The sequence below is a fragment of the Paramormyrops kingsleyae genome, chromosome 22 (assembly GCF_048594095.1).
Source record: "Paramormyrops kingsleyae isolate MSU_618 chromosome 22, PKINGS_0.4, whole genome shotgun sequence".
Classification (NCBI taxonomy): domain Eukaryota; kingdom Metazoa; phylum Chordata; class Actinopteri; order Osteoglossiformes; family Mormyridae; genus Paramormyrops; species Paramormyrops kingsleyae.
The window spans coordinates 7,477,102-7,500,093 of record NC_132818.1 but is presented as its reverse complement, the minus strand read 5'-3'; the positions used below and the strand labels follow the sequence as shown (position 1 = coordinate 7,500,093).

Below are 22,992 nucleotides of genomic sequence, written 5' to 3'. Positions count from 1 at the left end.
CCTGAGAGTATAATACCAACCCACACAGCCTGCAAACCCTTATACACGCTCAGCCAGCCCTGATCCGGCAGCTCTTTGCAGTTGCTGGCTGTCTAAGGTATTTTACCAGTAAAATGAGCCACTCAAATGTGTCGCATCATACAAGGTGCGATATCCATGAAACCATCAAAGCCAAATCTACAAAAGCAGAAACAGGAAACAGTCCACGCAGATTAAAAGCTTATTTATTGTAAATGTCTCATTTTTAAGGATTCAGCCTTATGTACACAAAACTTTTAGTGGCATATTTACATATCTTACATGTAGTATTTCTATGTTACAGAGAAAAACAAGTTGGAAAAGGAAGATTCCATCATAGAACAAAATTAGTGCTTCCACGTCCATTTAAAAATACCATTTTCTCAGGTAACATGAAAAGCATCAAACCCACTTCCTGTACACAAATATACAAAAGAACTAATACGAAATCAGTGTTAGCCTACTTTCAGATGTATAAATTCCTATGCTTGTGGTAATTTCAGCAAAACCACAATCAACTAGTACGAAAATATGATGCAGGTCTGGCAAATCGAAGCTACCATGTATAACGCGACCCAGACAGTGCAGAGCGACTCGGGCTGGTCGGGTCACCTCAGGAACAAAGCGGACTCCGGCCATTCGCTCATACGGACGTTAATGTAGCTGCACCCCCCGCAGGGTGGGTGGCAACATAGACGATCAACTTTTAAGCACAAAAGTGGGAAAGCCAAAAAGAGGCAAAGAGTGTTTGTTGGAAAACACAAGCGATTAGAGCAGACTGGAGGCTAACAGAGAGGGGCAATCAGTGTGCTTGAGCGAAAAGCTTCCTGCAGCATGAAAGAGCAGAACACAACACACAACAGCAGGGCTCTACCTTTCATACCAGTCATACGGCTACCTTGTGCCCTATGTGATCTGCTTTCCTGCAATGACCCCCTCCCCATTCCTCAGTGTAACACCATCAGGCACTATGGAGCTCAAGCTGAACAGTCTGAAACCAAGCTGAAATTACTATAACACTTGCATCTGAGATGTGCTTTGATGCCACGTACATTTACATATATATTTTTCTTTCGACTGCATTCACCCACGATTTGCATCTACAAATGTAAAGCCCACACTGCCCACAACCCTGCGGATAAGAAAGTGATTGTTTTGTTTATGGGGAAAATTGATTTCCATGAACCCAGGGGAGGCCACGCCCACCACAAGCTGTTAAGGGGAGGAGCAAACAGAACCTCCCCATTGGCTCCGCCCCACGTTCTTTAAGCAGCGAACCCGCTTCAACACGGGCAAATACTTCAAAGACGACGTCAGAGGACGCCGATATGAGCACAGCAAGCGCACCTGCGTCCCGCCGGCAAAAGGAGAGGAAGGCGCTGGCGTTTGGTCAGAACCGGGGCTTTGATGGCACACACACATCAGCCTTCTTCTGCTGAAGGTCAATCAAAAACCCTGAACCTGTGCAGCCGTCTTGCACATCTGGCTGACCTATCTCCAGAAGGTCCAAGATCATCTGAGGCACAGTAGCCTCCCCCAATAAGTTCCCCCCCCTCCCTCCCACCCCCACACCCCCGTCATGCCGCCTGCTTGTCCGGGTGGCTCTTCAGCTTGTGGAACTTGACGCTGTCCAGCTTCTCGAATCTCTTGCCGCAGTGCTCGCAGGTGAAGTTGTACTGAGCCTCGGACGTGTGCTTCTTCATGTGCCAGTTAAGGGATGCCCGCTGCCGGCACTGATACCCGCAGATCTCACACCTGCCACGTGGGGAAAGCAATCAGGAGGATCAGCCACATGGACAGGAGAGAGAAAGATCACTGACATTATCATACCGATTATCATGACATCATACCGATTATCATGACATCATACCGATTATCATGACATCATACCGATTATCATGACATCATACCGATTATCATGACATCATACCAACCTATTGCCCTTTACATTTACATTCACATTCCATTAAGGACTGAGACCCAATACCCTACTGACATTTTATTTTCAGTTATGACTTCAAGAAGCCCATTTGAAAGCATCTTCACTCACTGCAGGGGTGTCTCTCCTGTGTGTGTCCTCCTGTGCACCTCCAGGTGATTCTTACGCTTAAATGACTTCCCGCAAGTCTCACAGATGAAGTCACGTACGCCTAGGCACAGGGAAAAAGGAATTAAACATTAAACATGAATAAAATGTCTACATTCAGAATCCAGGTTCGCTGCTGATCAAGGATGGGCTCAAATACCTTTATCTACTAGAACATGACGTCAAAACCGCACGGACAGGGCTGGGGTCAGATGAAGTATGACATCGTACCTGAGTGGATAATCATGTGTCGATGCAAGTGGTTTGAGAGGTAGAACTTCTTGCCACAACCAGGATGCGGGCAAACCTTAGTCCTGCCTTTCCTGTGAACTAGGTTCACGTGATTCTGCAAAAACAAAAGCATTCACACTCAGGTCAGACTCAAGTCACTGAGGGAAGGTAACAAAATCAGCAAATTTGGGCATAACTAAAAAAATTAATTAAAAAAGACACTTCATAAAGGACTATGTGGATAGTATTGCAACAGATACACAGTGAAAAATATATGGACACCCCTATTAATTAGAGTAATTGGGTAATTAAGACACACCCATTCCTGACACAGGTCTAATGAAGCACACGGTCATGCAGTTCCTAGCAGGACACATTAGCAGCAGAAGCGCCAGCTGTACAGAAGAGGTCAGTGACCTTCCACTTGGCACCATCTTATGACGTCACAATTTCCCACAAATCAATTCACCACATTTCTGCCCCGTTAGTTCTGCTTTGGTCAACCGCAAGTGACATGACCGGAGGTCAAAACGTCTGGGAGCGAGTTCAGTCGCAAAGTGGTCAACCACACCTCACAGAAAGGGATCTGATCAGCCGACATCTAGACCCAACCTAAAGGGCAGCAAATCCCACCAGCGATGTTTCGGTATCTAACGGAAAGCCTTCCTAGCAGAACAGAGGCTAATCTAGGGACAATAAACCGACAAACTTCCTATTAAAACCCTTGGTTTTGGAATGAGATGCTGGTCCACATACATAACATAACAGCCTCACCTGGAAGCTACTGATGGCCACGTAGACTTGGCTGCAGCCTTCATACGGGCAGTGGAACATCTTCAGCATCCCGTCTGCCTCTATCACCGGACCTCGACGATTCCTCCTCGACCTCAAAGGGCAAGAGTCTCACGTGAGACAGTCTGCTGTTTGAGCAGGTAACATGCACTGCCAGTGAGGTGGACCAGCATGTGAAAATGCCCCCCCCCCCCCCCGGCCAAAATAACATGAGAATTTAAGTGACTAAAGTCAAACTAACATGCTAAGGCAGTCACATGGCCTCTGGTGGTATGTGTACGTGCCACCCAACTACGTATTTAAGCTAATAAACAGCTTTTCCCAGAATAAGGCATGCAGGACAAACAGCAACAGGTTTACTGACATTTAGCTGGGGGATCCTTTCATTTAAAATTCTCTTTAACAGCTGGATATATGGCTTCAGTCAAGTCCTCCTTCCCCGCAACCCACTCATGATTCCCCGCTTCAATCCCCCCTCAATCACCCACGAGTTCCCTGCTTACTCCAAGGCTCCCGGCTGCCCTCCTCTGCTTCGCCTACCTGCTCAGGCTCCTCTGCAGCTCCTTGCCGCAGCTCACATTCGAGTCACGCGACTCTGCACTGGGCTGCAGGATCTGCTTCCCACTGAGCTCTGGTGGGAGACGTTGCATCATGAATTTCAAGAAGTGCAACATGCAGATAAAAAACGAAGGTTGGGCATGGAAAAATAATTGAGCGTGTAATCTAAAGGCAAAGACTGATCATAATAGTATTTGTGACATATAGCTGTCCGAACAGCAATATGGCCATGATTCATACCCCTGATGGCCTCTGCGTCAGGGACAGGTGACCTCTGGCCCACGTCTGATTGGCACACCTGGTTGTAGGCCACACCCTCAATAACCGTACAGGTAACCTCTTCCCCGACTCCGCCCCCCACATTCAGCTGGATCCCCTCTGAAGCCAGGGCCTCGTAACCAGGGCCTGTGATAATGATCACCTTCGGAAAGAAAAAAGGAACCCAACATTGATCCATGGATATATTAGTTTCTGTCTCACTCCATCTGAAATCCGGCTGACCTACCTGTGATCCTTCCAAAGCTCCCTTCCCATTCGGTATCTGACAGCTGGCCACAACCGTCTGCAGTGTCTGGGGCTCATACAGCTCCCCCTGGCCTGAAACTTGCACGGTGGATGCTCCTGGAGGGGCGTGGGGCTGAGGGTGACTCCGGGCGACATTGTCCACCACCACCGGGTCGTCTTTGCGCAGCCGATCGATCACGGTGGCCGTTACCATGGCACACTCATAACCATTTGCCCCCGAACCCCTTTCAGCCCCTCGCAGGTCCTCCACTCCTACCCCTTCTCCCTCTCCCTCTCCAGCGTTCCCGTTGCCAGGCAAAGCTCCCAGACTCTCTCCTTCATTCTCCGACTCCTGCTCCTGTCCTTTCTCTCCCTCTATCACGACCTCCATCTCCCAGAGAGACTGCTCCTCTGTGGGCTGTCCGGCTGTGGTGCCCCTCTGAGAAACAGGGGATTCTGGGAGCTGGCCTAGAATGGCGGCCTTGTCCATGTCATTCAATGACACCTCAGCATCTGCCACCCTGGTCTCTTCCAGGTCCTCCCTGACATCTGCAGCACATTTCAAAAATAAGGTAGAGCAAAGGAATGAAACTACAAGTCGAACTATAACCTGAAGCAGTTTTGACCACAGAAAACACCAGTTGGCCAATTTAAAAAAATTGATGTAGTATGACTTAACAATACTAAATCCAACCTGTAACATGTACAGTCTCCATACCAAAATATTGCCTTGAAGAGTCTCTCCTCTTCCTCCTTGTCCTCGTCACAACGCCAGGTGTTGCCTCAGTACACGCTGCGCTGCCATCATTCCCGCCCTCACCTTCAGTCTCGGAATCGTCACTGCCTCCTGCTGGCTGTGAGAGGTGTTGCACAAAGGAGTGGCTATCAATACAGCACCAAACCAGTGAGGTGGGGAAGGCCAGTGCTGGCATTTCTGGGGCCTGCAGCTGTGGTTCGTGAGGACAGGACCGGGAGTGGTCCTGATACCAGCCCACCAGAGCTCTGAGGCTGGTCGCCTCAACCTTCTTGCCTGGGTTGGTCAACACAAAAAAGAAGACATCAGCTTAGAAAGCTGTGTATACACCATGGGGAGGATACTTAGAGCAGGGTTCTTCAACTCTGGACCTCGATTCCAAATCTAGACCGTGTTTTCAGTTCTCCCAGGTAGTTGTTTAATAATTACCGATTCTGATTGGTCAGAGGCTTCACACCTGACTGACAGGTAAAGGAAGGCTGGAAAACCAGCAGTGCTCGGACCTCGAGGACCGTGAGTTGAATAACCCTGACTTAGAGGAACAGGGCAAGCTGCTTCTCTTCTGCAAGTATATAATATAACTTGCCCTGCTGCTCATTATGCTAACAGGGCAACAACAACAAGTTTGCAAAGTGGCAACCTGCATTAGAACAAATGGCACACACTCACCTCTTTTCTGTTTGACACATAGCCCAGGGGCGGACTTCTTTCTGAGAGTTAACAGAAGAAAACAATGAAAATGCAAAGAGAAACACGTGCATTTAAAAACCACCCCAGCAGACAAGCGAGCCAGGCTGAAACGTAAACGAACGAAGCACCGCCCGCAGCCGTTTCTACCGAAATACACGCGCTGTAGCTTTCAACTTGTTACGCCGTATCAGGACGCAACACGGGCAACACTTAACTTAAGTCACAGCATGACAGCATCTATGATATTATAGGCTTTATCTCCTATATTGCATTCAAGATCAGAGATGAGACGCACCGTTACAGTTGCATAATGGCAGTTTGCTATCTTTATGTAACTTCATACCAAGGTATACACCGTCGTACGAGTAACCATGTCGTTTATAAATGGCAGTTTTACGGGACCCGTTCAGGCTAAGATCGCTTCTTGGTGAACTCACCCATAGCCGTACTTCTGCTGGTACACCTCCCCGTACGTGGCGTTCAGCAGGATTAAATACTCGGCGAGCCCCGCGTCACTCAAGCCGGTCCGCCGCCGCAGCTCGCTCCAAACCTTGTGGGATTCCCCCAGATAAACCCGCCTCACGTCGTACTTTTTCCGCGACTCCAGGCGCCTCTTGGCCCGGTCGGTATCCGTCAAACGGGGACGGCCCCTACACCGCCTGAACATCGCCGATATCTGGTCTCCTGCTTCCCTGCTGTTCAGAGAACTCCCCTCTTTCTCATAGCTGTCCGCCATCTTCACAACAGCTGTGTGCTGTTGTGATACGGAGCTTGACCTCAACCAACCGGAAGTAATACATCTTCTTCGGCGAGAACACTTGTAGTATTATTAACTACTTGAAAGATATATAGCGCCACCTATCTGACTGGAGTACGAGCAAGGGGAAACGTAGGAACGTAGGTCATTTCTGATACTACTCTGAAATACAAAATATAAATATTAGTCATTTGAGGTACTACTGCAAATATTATTTTAAACGGGCCTGGAAATTCAAAGAGGTCATCAGGACAAAATAAAATGATGGTACACATGCCCCACTGTCTCCTGAACCTGTGTAAATGAAGCACACATCACGTCCACCAAGTTGTAGATACGTACAGTGACGTTTATGATGATATATGTAAAGCAAAATACATTTAGCGCAGCTCTGTCAAACTGCAGCCCTCGCAATCCGCGGGTATACTGGCTTTCGTTCCAGCCTACTTTAACAGACCCTTGCTAAGCGGCTGAACGTAATATTTAAATAAGCCATACACGTCAACAAGTAGACTTGTTATATTTTTTTAATCGTTGACTTTTATTTAAACAAAGATGATTGTCTTTAGGCAAAACATCTACTTAATATCCTCGCTACCCTGCCTGCACTGGTGAAGATGGACAGGTATTTGGATGGCCGATTTTGTTTAATTCACATCCTTCGCCAGTAGGGGTCCTTACCCCACTCATTTTGCCAATCGCCTGTTCTTATTCGTCCTTACCACCAGACGGCGCAGCATGACTCTGACGAACAGCACATTACATCACAGCCTCGCGATCAATCCACGTGGTTTGTCGGATGGCGCGCTGTTTGTTTGGCAATTCGACACAGACTATATGAAAGCTGCATTTTTTCATGATTCATTTCAAATATTGCTATTAATATAAGTAAAATTCTAGTATACAGGTAAAAGTTTTACATTTATAGATCTGTTGCGTTGCAATGGCCGATATATTAACAGTTGTTCTAAAGCAGTATAGCAGAGAGTCAAAGGATTTAAAACTTCCACCGCTGTCAGATTATACATCTTGCGTGGTCGTGGGAGAGTGTGACAACCTCAAAAAGTCGTTGTTGTTCCTGACTGCACTTACTGCAGCCTCCGAGCTTGGGCTGAAGGTGCTCTTTCTTAGCCCGGCTCCGATCGAGAGTCTCCCGGGTGTGCTGCAGGGCGCACTGGCCAGGCTGAGCCCGGACGATCTGAAGGTATGAGTTATGTCCTCTTTTCAGCCTCGCCTTTCGAATCCCGTTTATATCAAGGACAGTGTTTTGCATGATGGCATATTGCATAATTCAGGCGTTGAACGCTGAGGTATCGGCAACTAATGCAGTCTTCAAATGGATGGATTACCTGAATTTCTTCAGTAATTACGTTCTATGCACATGCAGAAGAACTGAATAGGCAAGTCCTGCAGATGGTTTTTGATGAAAGAATTCCAACCTTTGCCCTGTCTAAATCAAGTGAATGCACGATCCATTGCATATAAATCAATATTACAGTATAAACAAGGCTGTTGATTTATTTTTTCTAAATAATGTCTCAATTTAAAACTCTTAGAAAAATGGGGTAATGCTATGTTAATGAAAAACTATATAAATGCCGTAGAAGTCCATTGCCTTTAAATGTGGATCACATGGTAAGACTGATTTTCTTATCTGGCAGAAAGTAAAATTCAAGTACCCCCGGTGCTCGGCGGAGCTTCGCTGTGAGATAGCGGCCCTGCACGAGCTGGACGCGCCGCCGCCGCCGTCCTTAATCATCGTGGACGGGATGGATCTGTATGTGGGGGCAGAGGGAGGACTGCTGGCCGCGCAGGCGCAGTCCGCTCACATCTCAGCCCTGCTGCTCGACACCGCTGCCTTCCTGACACAGAGGGACACTGCGGCCCCCTGTTATGTTATAACGTCCTTCCGACCGGAGCAGGAGGGCCGGACTGCAGGGGAGTCACCGGCTCCAGACCCCGTCCTCGCCGTCATAGACCGCTATTTCCCTGTGCGCTGTACTTTCACAAAGGGAGGTACTTCCTCCAGTTTGGGGTGTACGACCGAGATAAAGGAGACGTTGCAAGTTTATTTTTCTGGCGTGGGGCTCAACGCCACTCCCCCTCTTACTAAGACTGACGAAACACATTTTGGACAACAGTGGAGTTTGTCAGTCTCACAAGATGGCGCGATGGAGTTTTCTGTCCTCAGAGTGAAAGACTGATCCATTATTATTTTATACAAATGGTCAGAAATGGTTCATGCATTAATTTACAGTGGCTGCCCGAGGAACAACCAAAGCACAGGAGACTAGTTCATTGCTGCAGTATAGTTCTTCCATTTAGTTTGGAAATCCTTATTCCAACAAGCCTTTTAGGGAAAGAAGAAATGCCACAGTTTTCTTGTAAATCATATAAGAAAATAAAGTCTTGCATTATATAAGAAAATATATTTTCGTAGTAAAAAATGGTTATAAATTGCTTTTTGTTATTTACAATAGATTCTCAAATTTTATAGAAACAGTTGTATGACAAGTAAAGTGTGCTGTAAACGGGTATTTAAGGAATGTTTGATTAATTCACTGTACAGAAATGATCACTTAGGGAAAGATGCTTCTGTAAAATATACAAAATCATAGATGGCTGCCGTGTCAGAACATGAAGCAATTTCACACGCAGGTGCCATTTTTCGAGCCTAGCCAAAACTTTCAAACATTTAATTTCATCCTGTAAGAAAATTCTTTTCCCAGTTTTAAATGGATATGAAATCCAATGACAGGGGCTTAGTGTTTTAAAATGGCTCCAGGCTGCAACAGAGAATGATTTCTAATGATTAATTAGCTCTATTATCCAGTTTAAGTGTTTAAAAACATTATTTAAATTCTGTATACATTAACATCCATATTCTAACCAGGTATCCTGGTCAGGGTTGCAAGATGGCCTGGAGGCTGTTCCAGGCATCGCAGGCTGGAGGGCTGGGGTACATCCTGGGCAAGATGTATATATTAACACAAACAGTAATTACTTCCCAAGATCGGCTGCCTTACATACAATGTTGGGAGAGAACCAGTTATGAGCTATATGTGCATAAAAAGCCCATGTGACGCTAATTTAAAAACGGAAGCTTGCCATTCTAGGCTGGAGGAAAACTGTTTTCACAGTCAGCAGGCGGAGTAGATTGGACATCCAGAGAGAGGCTCGTTTGGCTTTGGGATTTCGTTCTTGTAGTCATTATTATAGAAGCCTCCTATGCCACCAGCTGCAGTTCTGATGGAATTCATGGGGCTGTAGTCCACGGAGACGCCCGAATCGGCAAGAGTCAGGGAGGCGTAACTGATGCCCTTAGGCGGCCAGATGCTGTGAGGGTACTCAAGGCTGGACTCGGAGGAGAGTCTGCCTGATCTGGAGCTCTGCGGGAGGGAGCCCAGATCCGAATGGGATGCCGAGATTTCTGCCGACGTGAAAAGAACTCGCAAAGGTGCAGATTCCTCAGATATATCATCCATCGGTGTCTCTTGGGGTTTGGGCTGGAAGCTGTGGTCGAGGGTCACGTAGGAGTCCTTAGATTCCAGTTGTGTGGACCAGGAAAATGGGGAGGGTCCCTGCTGCAGGGTTTGGAAGTGCTTCATCAGCCAGTGTGCAGGCGGGGTCGGCTGCCACCCCTCCTGCCCAGACTCTGCGTTCTGCAGGTCCTCCTCGTTTTCTTTGCATCCTGACTCTGGCAGATTACAGGCCCTGGATTCCACCGAGCGAGGAGGGACCGGGGTAGCCTCTGATAGCACCTCCAGCATAGCTGGGAGCTCCTCAAAGAAGAAGAAGGCAGGACTCGGCCGTAAGCCCCCACCGCTGTGGCCCAACCACTCCTGCGGACACAGGAAGGCGTTTCTCATTCCACGTCGGAGCAGATCTCCCCTGATGGCTAACATGCCTTATAAATCCACTCCCAGAAAGTACAAATCCAGACCAAGGTTTTGTTTCAACCAACCAGCTGAGGACTCTGTGAATGTTACTCTTCATACTCAACTGGCCGGTTGAAACAAAACCTTGGCCTGGATTTGTACTTTCTGGATCTGAACTTTGCACCTCTGCCAGCCACAAAGTGCTCAAGGAGACTGTATATTAGTACTCCGCCCTCAGTAATCATGAGGAGTGCAGGCTTCTTACCTGGAAGTCACCTCCGTAGACGGTGAAGAGCCCTGGGAATTTGTTTTCCGGACTGGGAATAAGAGGCCACATCTTCTTCTGCAGAGAACTGACAAAGATTTTCATACATTTAATGTAAAGGCAAAAGAAAAGCTAATTTTCCCTCACTGAATGAGTGCTGGACACTTCAAATAAATAAATATCAAGAATTTGAAAATAACATTGGGTAACACTTTACATTAACTGAACCCTCATAACGCATTCATAATGCAATCATAGACCATTCAGTGCACCTTCATAATGCAATCATAGACCATTCAGTGCACCTTCATAATGCATTCATAGACCATTCAGTGCACCTTCATAATGCATTCATAGACCATTCAGTGCACCTTCATAATGCATTCATAGACCATTCAGTGCACCTTCATAATGCATTCATATAACATTTACAAGCAGCATGCAAGTATACCACAACCTCCTAACATACCTTAACAGCTTTAATATACATTCATACCAAACATTATATATTATACAATATGTTTGTTATTAATGTGTATTACAGCTGTTAAAGTATGTTAGAATGTTCAGGCATACTTAGGCTATGTTCATATTACAAGCATAATTATCCATTTCTGATATTTCATGCATACAGGCAAAAAAACCACACAAATTCCGATTCATGTCGCATATCCACAGATGAGATACATATACGATCTAGGACCACATCTGAAAGGGACTCAAATCTGATTTGAAGAAATCGGATTTCTGCGTCCACGTAGTCACATTCAGGCAAAAAATTGGATTTGAGTCACTTCAGCTTGGTAGTCTGCTGCTTATGAATGTTCTATGAATGCATTATAAAGGCATTATAAATGTGCAGTTAATTTAAAGCGTCACCCAACATTGATCCTTTGTAGCCGTGGTTATTTTAATGAGCTTTGCCACCAGTGATTTCACCATTGGCGGCAGTTACGGTGCTGACAGCACAGAGGGGCAGTCGGAGCGGCAGGACGACTGACCTCCGGTGAGACACGAGTGCGGTGAGGGACAGCAGAACGAGGACAAAGGTGATGATGAGGCACAGGGCCAGGATCAGTGGGTCCACATCTGCCCAAACAGGAGAAATAGACCTTAACAGAACAGCTGGCTGACGTTAAACACTGAATATGAAACTGAACCAAAACCAAAAAAATTAGCCGTAGGATTTCACGGATAATTCCAGTAATAGATTCAACATTTTTAAGTAACCCAGAGTGCACTTTAGGTAAAGATGGGCATGCGATATTTATGGGGCATGGAATGACCTGATGAGTACCTTTGGGGGCTGTTGTCATGGACACCGGCAGTGTCCAGGAACTCCAAAATCCATCATATGTCAGGCCATCAGGCTTGACTCGAACCTGGACCTTGTACTTGGTATTGACCTGTAGGCCTTGCAGTGTGATCTCAGTGGATTCACGGACCACCTGGGTAAACGGGGAGGGGAGGTGAGGGGTGGGCGTATGATAATCAGCACCTGATGGCCTCTCTGAAGAACGATCGCTGGGAATACAGGTCCACCTGGAAGATGCACCAGCCCAGACTGACATACCGCCATACCTTCTCCTTCCAGGTACTTCCTGCTGTGTATCTGACTTCGTACATCATGCTGTTTTCCATGTACTTGAGGGGGGGCGGCAGCCAGGTCACCTTCAGCTGGCCCAGCTTCCCAGTCTGAGTCACAGTCAGGTTGGCTGGGGGATCCAGCCAAACTGAACCAGAGACAGACATAGAGACCAGGTCACCAAACAGAATCGAGTGGACATTAATAACCGAACCCATTTCCCCACCTACAAACTCCCAGTTACTACTTACAGAGAAGGTTTATTAAAAGGCTGCGGTTGTAGATCTGCAATCCATCCCGAAACACACGCAGATAAAGGTCTCCGAAATGCTGAACTTTTGGAAGGTGGCAGAAGTAACGTGTTTTGGCTCCCTCTGCTGGTTGGGACGTCACTTTACACTCACTGCTCTTCTCATTCCTGAAGAAAAAAAAAAAACGAAGCTCAAAAATAACAGTAATACAGACCGCTGGTGCTTGGGGCCCTAATAGCCACCTCTATACATCCGTCTATCTTGCAGAATTCTTTCCTAGTCATGGGAAAGTTCAACGAATCTAAAACAAAAACATTGATGCCAAGCTAAGGACATCCATCCGCCCCTTCACCCAGTACACATATAATTTAAATCAGGAATTACAAACATTAATTGAAGCACGGTAATCCATCCATCTTAATTTCAGATGAACAAAAGCAGAAATCAGGTGCATCTATATAAAACTAATATAAAACGACAATCAACCTATAACGGCAGAAACTTAAAACCAGACAACTCTTATGCTTAGGGGTTATGTTAAAGAACTGCATAAGAGCAACCGAATATGTGAATCGAATAAACGCTTTCTCTCACTCGTATGTGTACGTGAAGGAGTACTGGTCTGCGCTGCCCCCATCTTCGTCCTCCCAGAAGCACGTGAGGTCCCGCATACCTTCCGCAAAACACTTCGGATTCTCAGTTTCCACGTTGAGCAACAGATCAACTGTGACGGACGGAAAAAGAAAATCGAGGACAAAAAGTTACGATACACATACAACAGACGACATGAATGCGTTATTTGCAGAAACCAGAAGAACAGATCGTTGTTATAAACATTTTAGCGGTTTGTCTTAAAGTCACCGTGGCATTAGTCATATTAAAGTATCTTTTCCGGAGATCAGCATCACACACGATTGGTCTGCTGAGTAATAAAACAATTAGCAACCCCCAATTTAGGATAAAAACATTGAGACGAGTATGAGAGAACATAAACACATCGATAACATAATGAATAGATTTTTTCCCCACCTTTACTCTCGAAATGACGATCTACCGTTTCCAAGGAAGCTTTTTGACTGAGGAAGAATATTAACAAACCGAAATGCTGCGTTTTTCTCAGCATGGTCATTTTCTGTCAAGTTACAGGACGAATTCACATTCGTCTGTGTAGCGCTGCATAACTAGCGGAGTAAACGCACGTCTTTACTGTCTGCCTGCGCTTTTTACGCCAACCTGACTGTGAGATACGGGTGGCGTTGTTACGCGCGTGCTGCCAAAGAGATAAGATGGCCAAGTTGTTTCAAAACATTCCACTACAGCGGGCGTGGGGTTGTGTCGGCATTAAGACGTGAGAGAGTCAAGTGCGCGCTGATAATGGTGAGCATGAGATCGGGAATAACTATTACAGACAAACATAATCTGAAAATCGAAGAGGTGTGGATTGTTCTCTGTAGTCCACTGATAAAAACACACTCCACTAAATATGCCTGTCTTGTCTAGTTTTAAAGTTATTGAGCCATTCATGTATTGTCTCATTGCACATTATACGGATACATTCGAACATTAATTAAAATATGTACGTAAAGCAATCTGGGAAACAAAGGGGTGTACAACAGTCGCCATGAGCCCAAAACGCTAAACCACCGTGTCATTACAGCTGAAAGGACCTATAATATTAGCTATTAACACGATTTTGCACAAATCACGAAATGAAGCATAAAAATAATCGGTGTGCATCGTTGTTTGTGTACTGGACATCACAATTCTGTCATTAAAAATGCCCCACCTTACTTTCTGTTAAAAGTTATTAAAGCCAGAAAAGGAAAATTGAATATCGAATATGAGGCTAACTTAACCGCGGTCAAATACGCTATAGGTGAAGAAAAGTTTTATCTTGCATTACTCTGCACTTTAATACTTAGTCTATTTTTAATTTGACCCTGCATGGGGCAAGCAGGTATAGGAAAGGGATAATATGTATGCGGGTTTTCGCTGCAACTCCCTAATTAGAGGCCTGATTGGCTGAAGAGTCCTCACACCTGGGTTTGAACAGCTGACCTAAAGATTATCCCAAAAACCTGCATACACACCGGCCCTTTGCGGATAAGATTGGTCACCCCAGGCTTATACAGTGCAGGGTCGCCAGGAGCTGATCCGATGGCAGATACCAAACCGGTCAATCAAAGACAGAAATGCAAACTTAAAGACACTGATTCTCCGGTTTCTGGACGAGGAAATCGAAGCTCATCATCAGACGTCGTCCTAGCAATTCAAAATGCATAGAAATGAGAAAGATATACTTGGAAAAGTACATAAAATAAACATTTGCCTGTGAGACGGTTTAATCGCACTCTTACAGCTCATCAAAATATAGATAACTGAACGAGGCGTTAAATCGTGGGTTGCTCCAGTCCCCGTTTACGGCAGTTTAACAACAGAACTTAGACGGTACGACGTCAGTTCTGTGCAGAGGCCTTGGGGGGGCCCTAGAGGTTTTTGTTAATGCCTTATCGGAAGTGGACACCCCCTCACTTTCGCGCTCATGCCTCGTTATCAGTAGAACAAGATGTCCTGTCACTGCCTGGAGATAAGCCTCTTTACTTCTAGGTGTAAGCCGAGAGGCTCCATTTCCTACTACTTCAAAATAAATGTTGAATCAAAGAGGAAACTAATACCCTACAATTTTCTTATTCTATACATTTATATGTTTTTAAAGTAGAGTATTTTTAAGTGGCTTCGACTGAATATATTTATCAAGGCAATCAAGGCACTGGGCAAGTGCCTTTGACAGGATCCGTCACCGGATGCGACTCCAGGTTCAAAACATCGAACTACTTTACACGTGCTTCACATTTTGCTTTCCATTCACGTTTGGGATCCCTACCCAACTAGTTACGATGTCTGTCATTGCCAAGCTGAGCAGGTAAGGACTTGCGTTTCCCCACTCTGTCAGTTACAAGGCTTCATCAATGTTTCTTACTGGAGCCTTACCAAGTGAGCACCGCATACAGTCCAGCGCTTTCATGGGGCACGTCGCTCTTAGCTCTTACACATCGCTCTTACACATCCTTGTGGACAACCAGCTCATATTGGTGATTTCATCCAACACATTAAGAAGTAATTTCAGATATTTTTGTTATAGAATGCAAAGTAGGCCAATTTGTTTGCAATAGTCTGGAAATACCAGAACTCCATGGGGGTGCTGAGAATATTACACTGACCCCCCAACCCAGATCAATCCAATTAGAATAGAACAGGGATACTTTATTGATCTCCGTGGGGAAATTCTCTTTTCACTTTGTCCCATCTTGCTCTCCATTCAGGTGAGACCAAACTTGGGGTTAGAGGGAAGGGTCACCCCCCCCAAACGTTCCCATTTTTAGGGCCCCCGTCAGATGACACAGCAGATGTTAGCAGCTCATTCCCTGGGCAAGTTCTCCTCTTTTACTCTGGACGGAAGCATTTCACCTGAATTCCCATAGTTAGATATTCTGGTGTCACTTTCAATAATAATGTTGTCTCAGTTTAGATCATTCTCACCTTAACCCAAACTTAAGCAAACCCACCAATGGTACGTACATATGCAACCCTTTCCCTATAAAATGTCTACCAGGTGTTAAGGGCAATACCTTTGGCTTCAGCATTGTGGGGTTTAGGTCTCCATCCATTTTAGGGGGTCCAGGGGGATGTATTGGCTGGTGTTGATTAATGGACGGGTTACACCCCCCCCATAATTTACACCCATGCCAGGTTCATATGGAGCAAAGACAGGTGTGACAGACTAATACACATTAATGCATAAATGAAGGTATTTTTTTTTATCAAAGTCAAATTTAAAATGTATACATCATATTTCGTGAACATATGCTGATATATTAAAAACAAGTTACAGGCCACAAAAATGCAGCCTTTTTGGCATTGGTGAGAATCCAACAGTAAGCTAAGAGTGACCGGCTACTACAGCTAGACAGCCATGGATATTCATGGATGTGGTTTGCCGAGTGTCTGCTGCCTTGCCGCTCACAGTCAGTGTTACGTCCAAATTAGTTATATCAGAACAAAATGCATCCTGTAAAATAATCAGGGTCACGGTGATTCAAAGCAGCATTCAGAAATCAATAGCAGTGATTAGCACAATGAGATACTTTGTTACATTACTATTGAAATATTCCACTACTGATACATGTGTACAATTAAAGAGCTACATATAAGAACCAGGATTCAGGAAACCAAACCATAACTGACAGCCATTTAGGCCAACAGAGCGTCTGCCACTTGCCCTGACTGCTTTGCTCCGAGCAGAATACTCACTCGGTTTGATGTCAGCATTAGGTATCTGCCTGGTGAACAATAGACTTGTATGCTGCGGTGGTTCAAACCTCAGAGACCAATACATGAAATGGAACAACCACAGAATCACAACTAAGAGCCATTTCCAGTTCCGCAGGCGGACAGAGAGGTAGAGCGGCGCTAACTTGGTTTGTATTGTGAAGATGCTCCGGACAGAAAGTCTGTTAGCGTAACGTCTCTCTCTTAACGAGGGTACGAAGATGCCCGAGTGAACAAGAGCCAGCTTGAAATCTGGAGCAGAGCCAGTGGCAGCTTGTATTAGTCAAAGACACAGACACAGACACGCTCTTACTCTCCACAGTGGTACTTCAACCGCAGGCTTTGAACTTCAACAACAAAATGAAAATTTACTACCCAGCATGCTTTGTTACATCCAGAGCTGCATTAGTAAGAATCTGATTATTTTGTAATTACTGCGGTGAAAATAGAGAAATCTACTTTCATCAGACTGTCTGGACGCACGCATTTCCATTAGATCTCGTTAAAGTAAATCACCATTAAGTGTAGGCACTAGAAACATACCTGCAGTCCGCCTGTCTGGAAAGGCTCATTCCACCGCAGTAGGAATTATAAAATCTGCTCTACAGAATGAAGACATAAGCAGAGGGGACCGTACATCCTTTACAAAGATCTACATCGCAGAGCCTCACATCTGTAGTTCACACACTATTTCTGGGGACACTTTGGAAAGGTAACGGTTACCTCACATTCCCAGCAATTCAAGGGAAGGTAGAACCGAGGTTCTTCAAGTCCCCACACAGACCTGAGACTCATGGGATTGTAATTTCCATGCGTGATTCCATAACACACTGGACTCAGACGGGGTGCAAACCTTAAAGGGCAGATCAGCCCGGCCAATACCGCCTTACTCACAAGCACCAGGCCAAAATGCCAGACAGCATCTGAGACACAATCCCTGTGCCCCGCACTCACACACACAGGAGAACGACAGATTTACGCAAGAGCCCACAAACATGACAGCAGGACAAAGGTTCTTAGGGTGAAGGGAGCCTAGACTGGTGAGATTCTGAATAATCCTTCCCAACTGGTCCCGGCAGTGAAACAAACTCTCTCTGGAAACCGGACTTACCCTATACACTAGCAGAGTCAACAGTGAATCATTCAGACATAAAACACTTGTGAAGACAGGAACTCATGATTAAAAAAACACATTAGTGTTTGTGTAAGATCTTCAGCACATTATAAGTAGAATTTTTTTACTACTAATAAGGTTTATAAAGTACAACATATAAATACATGACAAAAAGTAACAAAATATTTCAGGTTTGTGTCCAAACTGGTGGTTCTCTAGCAACCAAGCAGATTATATTTGAATATAATTGGAAGCGATTTTAGGAGAGATGGATCTCAAATTCGCTTTTTAACACAGGGAATCTGAGAGGGTTGGTCCCTATTGTGGGGGAGGGGGGGTGACACGTGGTGATGCTCTATCGAGTGAGATGCTTAGACAGGTGCAAGCTTCCACCCTCATGGGGTGGGGGGGGGGGGATTTGGTAACCGTGGATACAGTGTTGGTCATGAGCCAGTTGGACGGTCAGCAGGAACAGCTACTCTGGCTTTGCAGGGGTGAGTCTTTCATGTCGGTTGCCCGGTTTCCGGAAGACAGACTCTCCACCCCTTCTAGGTTCTCGTTCATCTTGTCACAGATGATGTCTACAAGTCGCTCAAACGTCTGCGTCACATTGATGTTGTCCTTGGCGCTGGCTTCAAAGAACTGGAACCCTGGATTAGATGATGGTGAGACAATGTGACGGTGAGGGCTGGGGCTTGTCACTGTACAGATTCTCTAGGGAGTGCAGTGCTTACTGCAGCAGTGCTGTATAATTCACTGGCTACAGAAACACTCACCCATCTCGTTAGCGAGCCTCTGACTCTCCTCCGTCGGGATCAGTCTTTCGTCCTCCAGGTCACACTTATTCCCCACCAGGATGACCTGCGCGTTGTCCCACGAATACGTCTTTATCTGCGTCGCCCTGAGAGGGGGGCGATCAAAGCAATACAGTCAAATTATGATTCAAAATAATAACTATGAAGTGCAATTTGCCACATTCACAGCCCACATACTACATTCTACGATCATACATCTTTCATTAAAGGGGCAGTTCACCACAAAACAAAAAGATATGTATTATTTCAGTGGTGAATAAAGCACCAGAAAAATACATTTGGAAAATCACACAGCAACGTCTCTTACCAGAAATCGTGACCCAGTTATTGAAGATAATCCACTTTGTAGTGAGTAGTTTAATGTAGGAACTATTTTCTTCTACCGAACTCCACACACCAATCGTATCACCGCGCAGAAGATCCGAGCAGGAGCACCACGGCGCCATCTTCTGCGCAGTGATACAATCGGTGTGAAATGCCCATTTAAACAAAAACAAGTGTTTCCAGACACTGCCCCCTGCTGGAAAAACAGCTCGTTTGCACTTAATGAAGATCACAGCTCACCAGTCCCGCACTGCACTGAATGATTCCTGGCTGGTGATGTCATACATTAGCAGAAATCCCATGGCCCCCCGGTAGTAAGCCGTGGTTATGGTCCTGTAGCGCTCCTGACCCGCTGTGTCCTGTCACCCCCCAGGGAAAGAGGTCAGTACAACATTTTTACATGTACGTGATAAACAGTAAAGCACAGGTCTTCCCGGATACATGAACAAAGCTTGGTGTCATAGATTTTCAACATCCGCTATCACTGCCACCTTTAAGAAGCATTTTAATTAACCATAATACATTATCAGGCACATCAGGGTATGGCTCAGTTTATTTTGGAATAAACGCAATAACCTTCGATATGTTGTTAAACAGATTAAAATTAAATCTCTAAGGACAAGACTTTGAGCCTCACTCGAATTTAAGGATGCAAGGTCCAACAGGCTCCCACCCCATCTTCCCTAACTGTCAGAGGTCACATCCTAAGTTCACCAGGTTACACATTTGAAAAAACGCCTTAAGGAGAGAAACATTAGATAATCTCATTTCAGTTTCCCGTCTGCCAGACAGTCCCTCCTCCGCCCTTCGCACTCCATCCAATACATAAGTTTTCACACTGAGTTTCAGGGATGTGAGCCAGTGGACTTTCTGCACGGACCCCCCCCCGAACATGTCCGTGTTCAAGATCGATCTCCACTCACCCAGATCTGCAGCTTGACCCGCTTGTCGTCGCGGAAGACGGTCTTGACCTTGAAGTCGATGCCCACGGTGCTGACGAAGGCCGAGGTGAAGGAGTCGTCGGTGTAGCGGAACAGGAAGCTGGTCTTTCCCACGCTGCTGTTCCCGATGATGAGCAGCTTGAACATGTAGTCGAAATTCTGGTCCGCCGCATCAGTCTGAGACTCCCGATACTGGCGTGACTCGTTCACAGAGGCCATCTATGAGGAAAGGAAGAAGGATGCGCTTTGGTCTATTCTATTTCCCGTTCCTGGTGAGATACGGTGTCCTCTTTGCAGGCTTCTTCACATTCAATCAGGATCTCATTTCAACCAACAAGCTGCGAAGACCTGAATGACCCAACTAAACATGCACATAAAAAATACATATATGCATATACAAGCTTAATGGGCCAGAGTACTTCCTTCTATGGAGTCTGTCACCATGGAAACATGTCCAGAACAAAGGGCTCACCCATCAGAAGGTCCTCAACTACATGTTAAGAAGCAGGAAAGATGAGGGCACTGATACCATTCAAGCATGGGAAACAACACGATGAGCATGATCTCTCAGAGAAAAGCACTTGCCGTGCATCGCCATGAATACACAATGCCTACGATAACAGCCATTTTAAACGGTGCGGGGTTAAACGCGCACAAGCAGGGAAGCCGGTTATGCAATATGAGAGGCTGCGAAACTGTAATCGAGGGGAGATATACAGTCAATTAGACGACGGTAGAAATGTGTCCGTTTGTGGTTTTCATCTCTGTCGAGTAATTGTACTGTAGTATTACACCACTGTTGTGAAAAAAACGGATTGACCACAAGTGTGCACTTTGCAAAACCTGAATGTTTTGAAATTCACCTTGAGGTGTGTCACCCGCCCACCGAGGGCGAAAAGATGATGGGAGCACTTCTCCTGTAGTATTACAGTATGTCCTGCATTAATCTAACTTCTGAATACAAGTACAAACAGCTCCTCCAACCATTTGGCACTAGATGGAGTAACTGGCTCGTGTACCTTTTCCTCCCCGTTTCAGAAGATAAGCTTACCGTAAAGCCTACTCACATGTTACAATAATAATGTTAAATCCTCTTCTTGTGAAACAGGGTTCTGTGAAGCAAAACTATACCAACTTTTTAATGACTTTATTAACTTAAAATATGTGCAAGGAATTAAGTACCATGATATAAAATTTACACTTTAAGTCCCCGATCGCTACATAAATCATGTCAGATCGGAACAATACTCGTATTGTCATCTACAGGCTACATATCCCCGTTTCCAGTCACTCCACAGATTAAGCAGATGATGGATTATGGCTTCCCTGAAAAAAAAAAACTGAAACATAAAACCCCAGCCCTTGCCTTTAGACCTGCGGGCTTGCAGGGTTCCCTCTGTGAGAAGAGAAGAGGAGCCGATCCGCAAACTTTAACCGCGTCTTCCTGCAGCGGACCAGATTGCCTGTATAATAAATGTACACAGTAGCCTGAAGCCAAACATCCGGCCAGAAACAAAAGGGAATATAAATGTAAAACCGAGGTGGTTACACGCATACCGAGAAAAATAATCAGACTGGAGGGTGTGAAATATGCTGTAGTCAGTTTTGCCAACTTTCTAGAATAATCAAACTCCTGGTGCACTTTTTTTGTTTTACAGACGGTCAATCTAACAGTACGCTTCGCCAAGTCAAAACAGATTGTTTTTTGTTTGTTCGATAAATTTCCATATGCTAAGTGATACATAAAAATAACTGAAAAAAGATATATTGCGAAATGATAACATTATAAACTCTCAAACAGCCAGGTGAAGCGCACCATTACCAAAATTTCATGCTGTTATCCCTCTTCCGGCCTTTAAGAACAATAACAAGCTTACAAAATATTTGTATTTCTAATATAAAAGCGAAACGTGCAAATCAACTAACCTTTAATATGGAGAGTAAAACCTTTGCGTTCCAATCGGCAAACTAAAGAAAAGTGACCAGGCTGTAGCTGAAGCTTTCCTGCCTGGTTTCCTCCTGGGCGGACGCCGATCGGGGGAGGGGGCGCTGCTCCGCCGCGCTGCCGGCTCTGCGCTCCGCCGATCAGTTGCCTGTCTTTCCTAAAACCAACCACCACCCGCATGAATCATGGGCTTTATGCAGGCCGGGGACCTGCAAGACACCACTAAAGAAAAGGAGGAGGAAGAGCAGCCCAGCGCACCGCTCCCACCTCTGTCCTAACTAGCCGCATGTTCTTCGGCGTAGCCCAGCTGACGTACCATACCCCGAAATACTTTTTATTTGTAGATTAAAACACGAAACTAAACCATAATATCAATACTGTCCCAACTGAAATTCCAAGCAAGTTTAACTAAGACTACAAAGACATTTACCATTAGATACTAACATTTTGGATGGCCACGTGTACGAATGGACTCATATATAACTAATGTTATAATTCACAATATAAGCGAGTTAGACAGCCTGTACTAAGGGCTGCCTGCTCCCGGTCTGTGGTCAGTATTCCACCGGCTGCGGAACGTTTTGCGGAGGGATTGGTTAATTTAGGCTACAGAAATAAACTGTATTTCCAGGTTTTTACGACCCCGCACGTTCTGTTCGCACCTGAAAAGATGGAAGCGGTTAGAGGCTATTTAACTGCCAATCGATTCGCCGGTACCCCCCCTCCTTGGTTAACAATATAGGCCGACAGATGGTTAAACTCCACACTAAGAGATATGTGGCTTAAAACAATTTTAAAAAGCCACGTGAAGTAATCAGATCTGCAAATACATTTGTCTTTGGAATTTAAGAGACCGTAGCTGCGACCACCCCCAGTTATGAAGGCAGGTTGAGTTACGCTTCTGACACACCATAAAGAACCATGGCCTGATTACACGGATGTGACACAGGAGTGTGACATCACATGTGTCCGCAGTCCAGTCCAGCGTCTCTGTCTGTCACGCTGTGTGGACTGTGATTATGTTCTGTATTTGAGCTGCTGTGGTGCCTCTTCTCGAACCACTACCAGGCTCTGTAGGATGGACTATTGGAGCAGCGTAATCGGAGGTGAGTTATGTTTGGGTTTTAATATCAAAATCCAATGAAATCTGTAACA

The 22,992-nt window shown here is 45.5% G+C and overlaps 4 protein-coding genes across 5 annotated transcripts; 1 reads left to right on the top strand and 3 right to left on the bottom strand.

Annotated features, from left to right (window-relative positions):
* Positions 1–1,589: 1,589 nt before the first annotated feature.
* znf653 (zinc finger protein 653) lies at positions 1,590–7,131 on the bottom strand. The gene is made up of 10 exons (XM_023810735.2): positions 6,071–7,131; positions 5,613–5,653; positions 4,908–5,219; positions 4,191–4,738; positions 3,926–4,106; positions 3,668–3,758; positions 3,110–3,221; positions 2,336–2,450; positions 2,069–2,168; positions 1,590–1,773 (listed from the first exon to the last, which is right to left on the bottom strand). The coding sequence occupies exons 1-10, from the start codon at positions 6,367–6,369 to the stop codon at positions 1,596–1,598; spliced, it is 1,977 nt and encodes a 658-aa protein (XP_023666503.2). The 5' UTR covers positions 6,370–7,131; the 3' UTR covers positions 1,590–1,595.
* An 18-nt stretch (positions 7,132–7,149) lies between these two features.
* swsap1 (SWIM-type zinc finger 7 associated protein 1) lies at positions 7,150–8,817 on the top strand. Its single transcript, XM_023810737.2, has 2 exons — positions 7,150–7,594; positions 8,052–8,817. The coding sequence occupies exons 1-2, from the start codon at positions 7,334–7,336 to the stop codon at positions 8,592–8,594; spliced, it is 804 nt and encodes a 267-aa protein (XP_023666505.1). The 5' UTR covers positions 7,150–7,333; the 3' UTR covers positions 8,595–8,817.
* On the bottom strand, positions 8,800–14,283 carry epor (erythropoietin receptor). The gene is made up of 8 exons (XM_023810736.2): positions 13,399–14,283; positions 12,964–13,093; positions 12,370–12,536; positions 12,115–12,266; positions 11,831–11,981; positions 11,535–11,622; positions 10,534–10,621; positions 8,800–10,232 (listed from the first exon to the last, which is right to left on the bottom strand). The coding sequence occupies exons 1-8, from the start codon at positions 13,496–13,498 to the stop codon at positions 9,531–9,533; spliced, it is 1,578 nt and encodes a 525-aa protein (XP_023666504.1). The 5' UTR covers positions 13,499–14,283; the 3' UTR covers positions 8,800–9,530.
* A 1,889-nt stretch (positions 14,284–16,172) lies between these two features.
* Positions 16,173–22,754, bottom strand: LOC111843188 (ras-related protein Rab-3D-like). Of its 2 annotated transcripts, XM_023810549.2 has the most exons (6): positions 21,819–22,754; positions 21,259–21,355; positions 19,875–20,111; positions 19,192–19,310; positions 18,589–18,713; positions 16,173–18,462 (listed from the first exon to the last, which is right to left on the bottom strand). In XM_023810549.2, the coding sequence occupies exons 3-6, from the start codon at positions 20,109–20,111 to the stop codon at positions 18,275–18,277; spliced, it is 669 nt and encodes a 222-aa protein (XP_023666317.1). In that variant the 5' UTR covers positions 21,259–21,355; positions 21,819–22,754; the 3' UTR covers positions 16,173–18,274. The 2 variants fall into 2 exon arrangements, with proteins under 2 accessions (XP_023666317.1, XP_023666316.1); XM_023810548.2 differs by lacking the exon at positions 21,259–21,355 and having other exon boundaries at positions 21,819–22,752.
* Between the last annotated feature and the right edge of the window lie 238 nt (positions 22,755–22,992).

Bases quoted from the DNA above. Each gene is read 5' to 3' on its own strand.
- epor (XM_023810736.2), bottom strand. From the start codon at position 13,498: ATGACCATGCTGAGAAAAACGCAGCATTTCGGTTTGTTAATATTCTTC. The intron at 12,537-12,963 runs GTGAGAGAAAGC...TTTTTTCTTCAG, and splicing joins TCCTTCACGTACACATACGA to GAATGAGAAGAGCAGTGAGT. The intron at 10,233-10,533 runs GTAAGAAGCCTG...CTGTGTCCGCAG, and splicing joins TCTACGGAGGTGACTTCCAG to GAGTGGTTGGGCCACAGCGG.
- swsap1 (XM_023810737.2), top strand. From the start codon at position 7,334: ATGGCCGATATATTAACAGTTGTTCTAAAGCAGTATAGCAGAGAGTCA. The intron at 7,595-8,051 runs GTATGAGTTATG...CTTATCTGGCAG, and splicing joins TGAGCCCGGACGATCTGAAG to AAAGTAAAATTCAAGTACCC.
- znf653 (XM_023810735.2), bottom strand. From the start codon at position 6,369: ATGGCGGACAGCTATGAGAAAGAGGGGAGTTCTCTGAACAGCAGGGAA. The intron at 5,220-5,612 runs GTGAGTGTGTGC...TGACCAACCCAG, and splicing joins ATGTGTCAAACAGAAAAGAG to GCAAGAAGGTTGAGGCGACC. The intron at 4,739-4,907 runs GTATGGAGACTG...AATGTGCTGCAG, and splicing joins CTCTTCAAGGCAATATTTTG to ATGTCAGGGAGGACCTGGAA.
- LOC111843188 (XM_023810549.2), bottom strand. From the start codon at position 20,111: ATGGCCTCTGTGAACGAGTCACGCCAGTATCGGGAGTCTCAGACTGAT. The intron at 19,311-19,874 runs GTGAGTGGAGAT...GGGGGGTGACAG, and splicing joins GGGTCAAGCTGCAGATCTGG to GACACAGCGGGTCAGGAGCG. The intron at 18,463-18,588 runs GTGAGTGTTTCT...CATCTAATCCAG, and splicing joins GAGGCTCGCTAACGAGATGG to GGTTCCAGTTCTTTGAAGCC.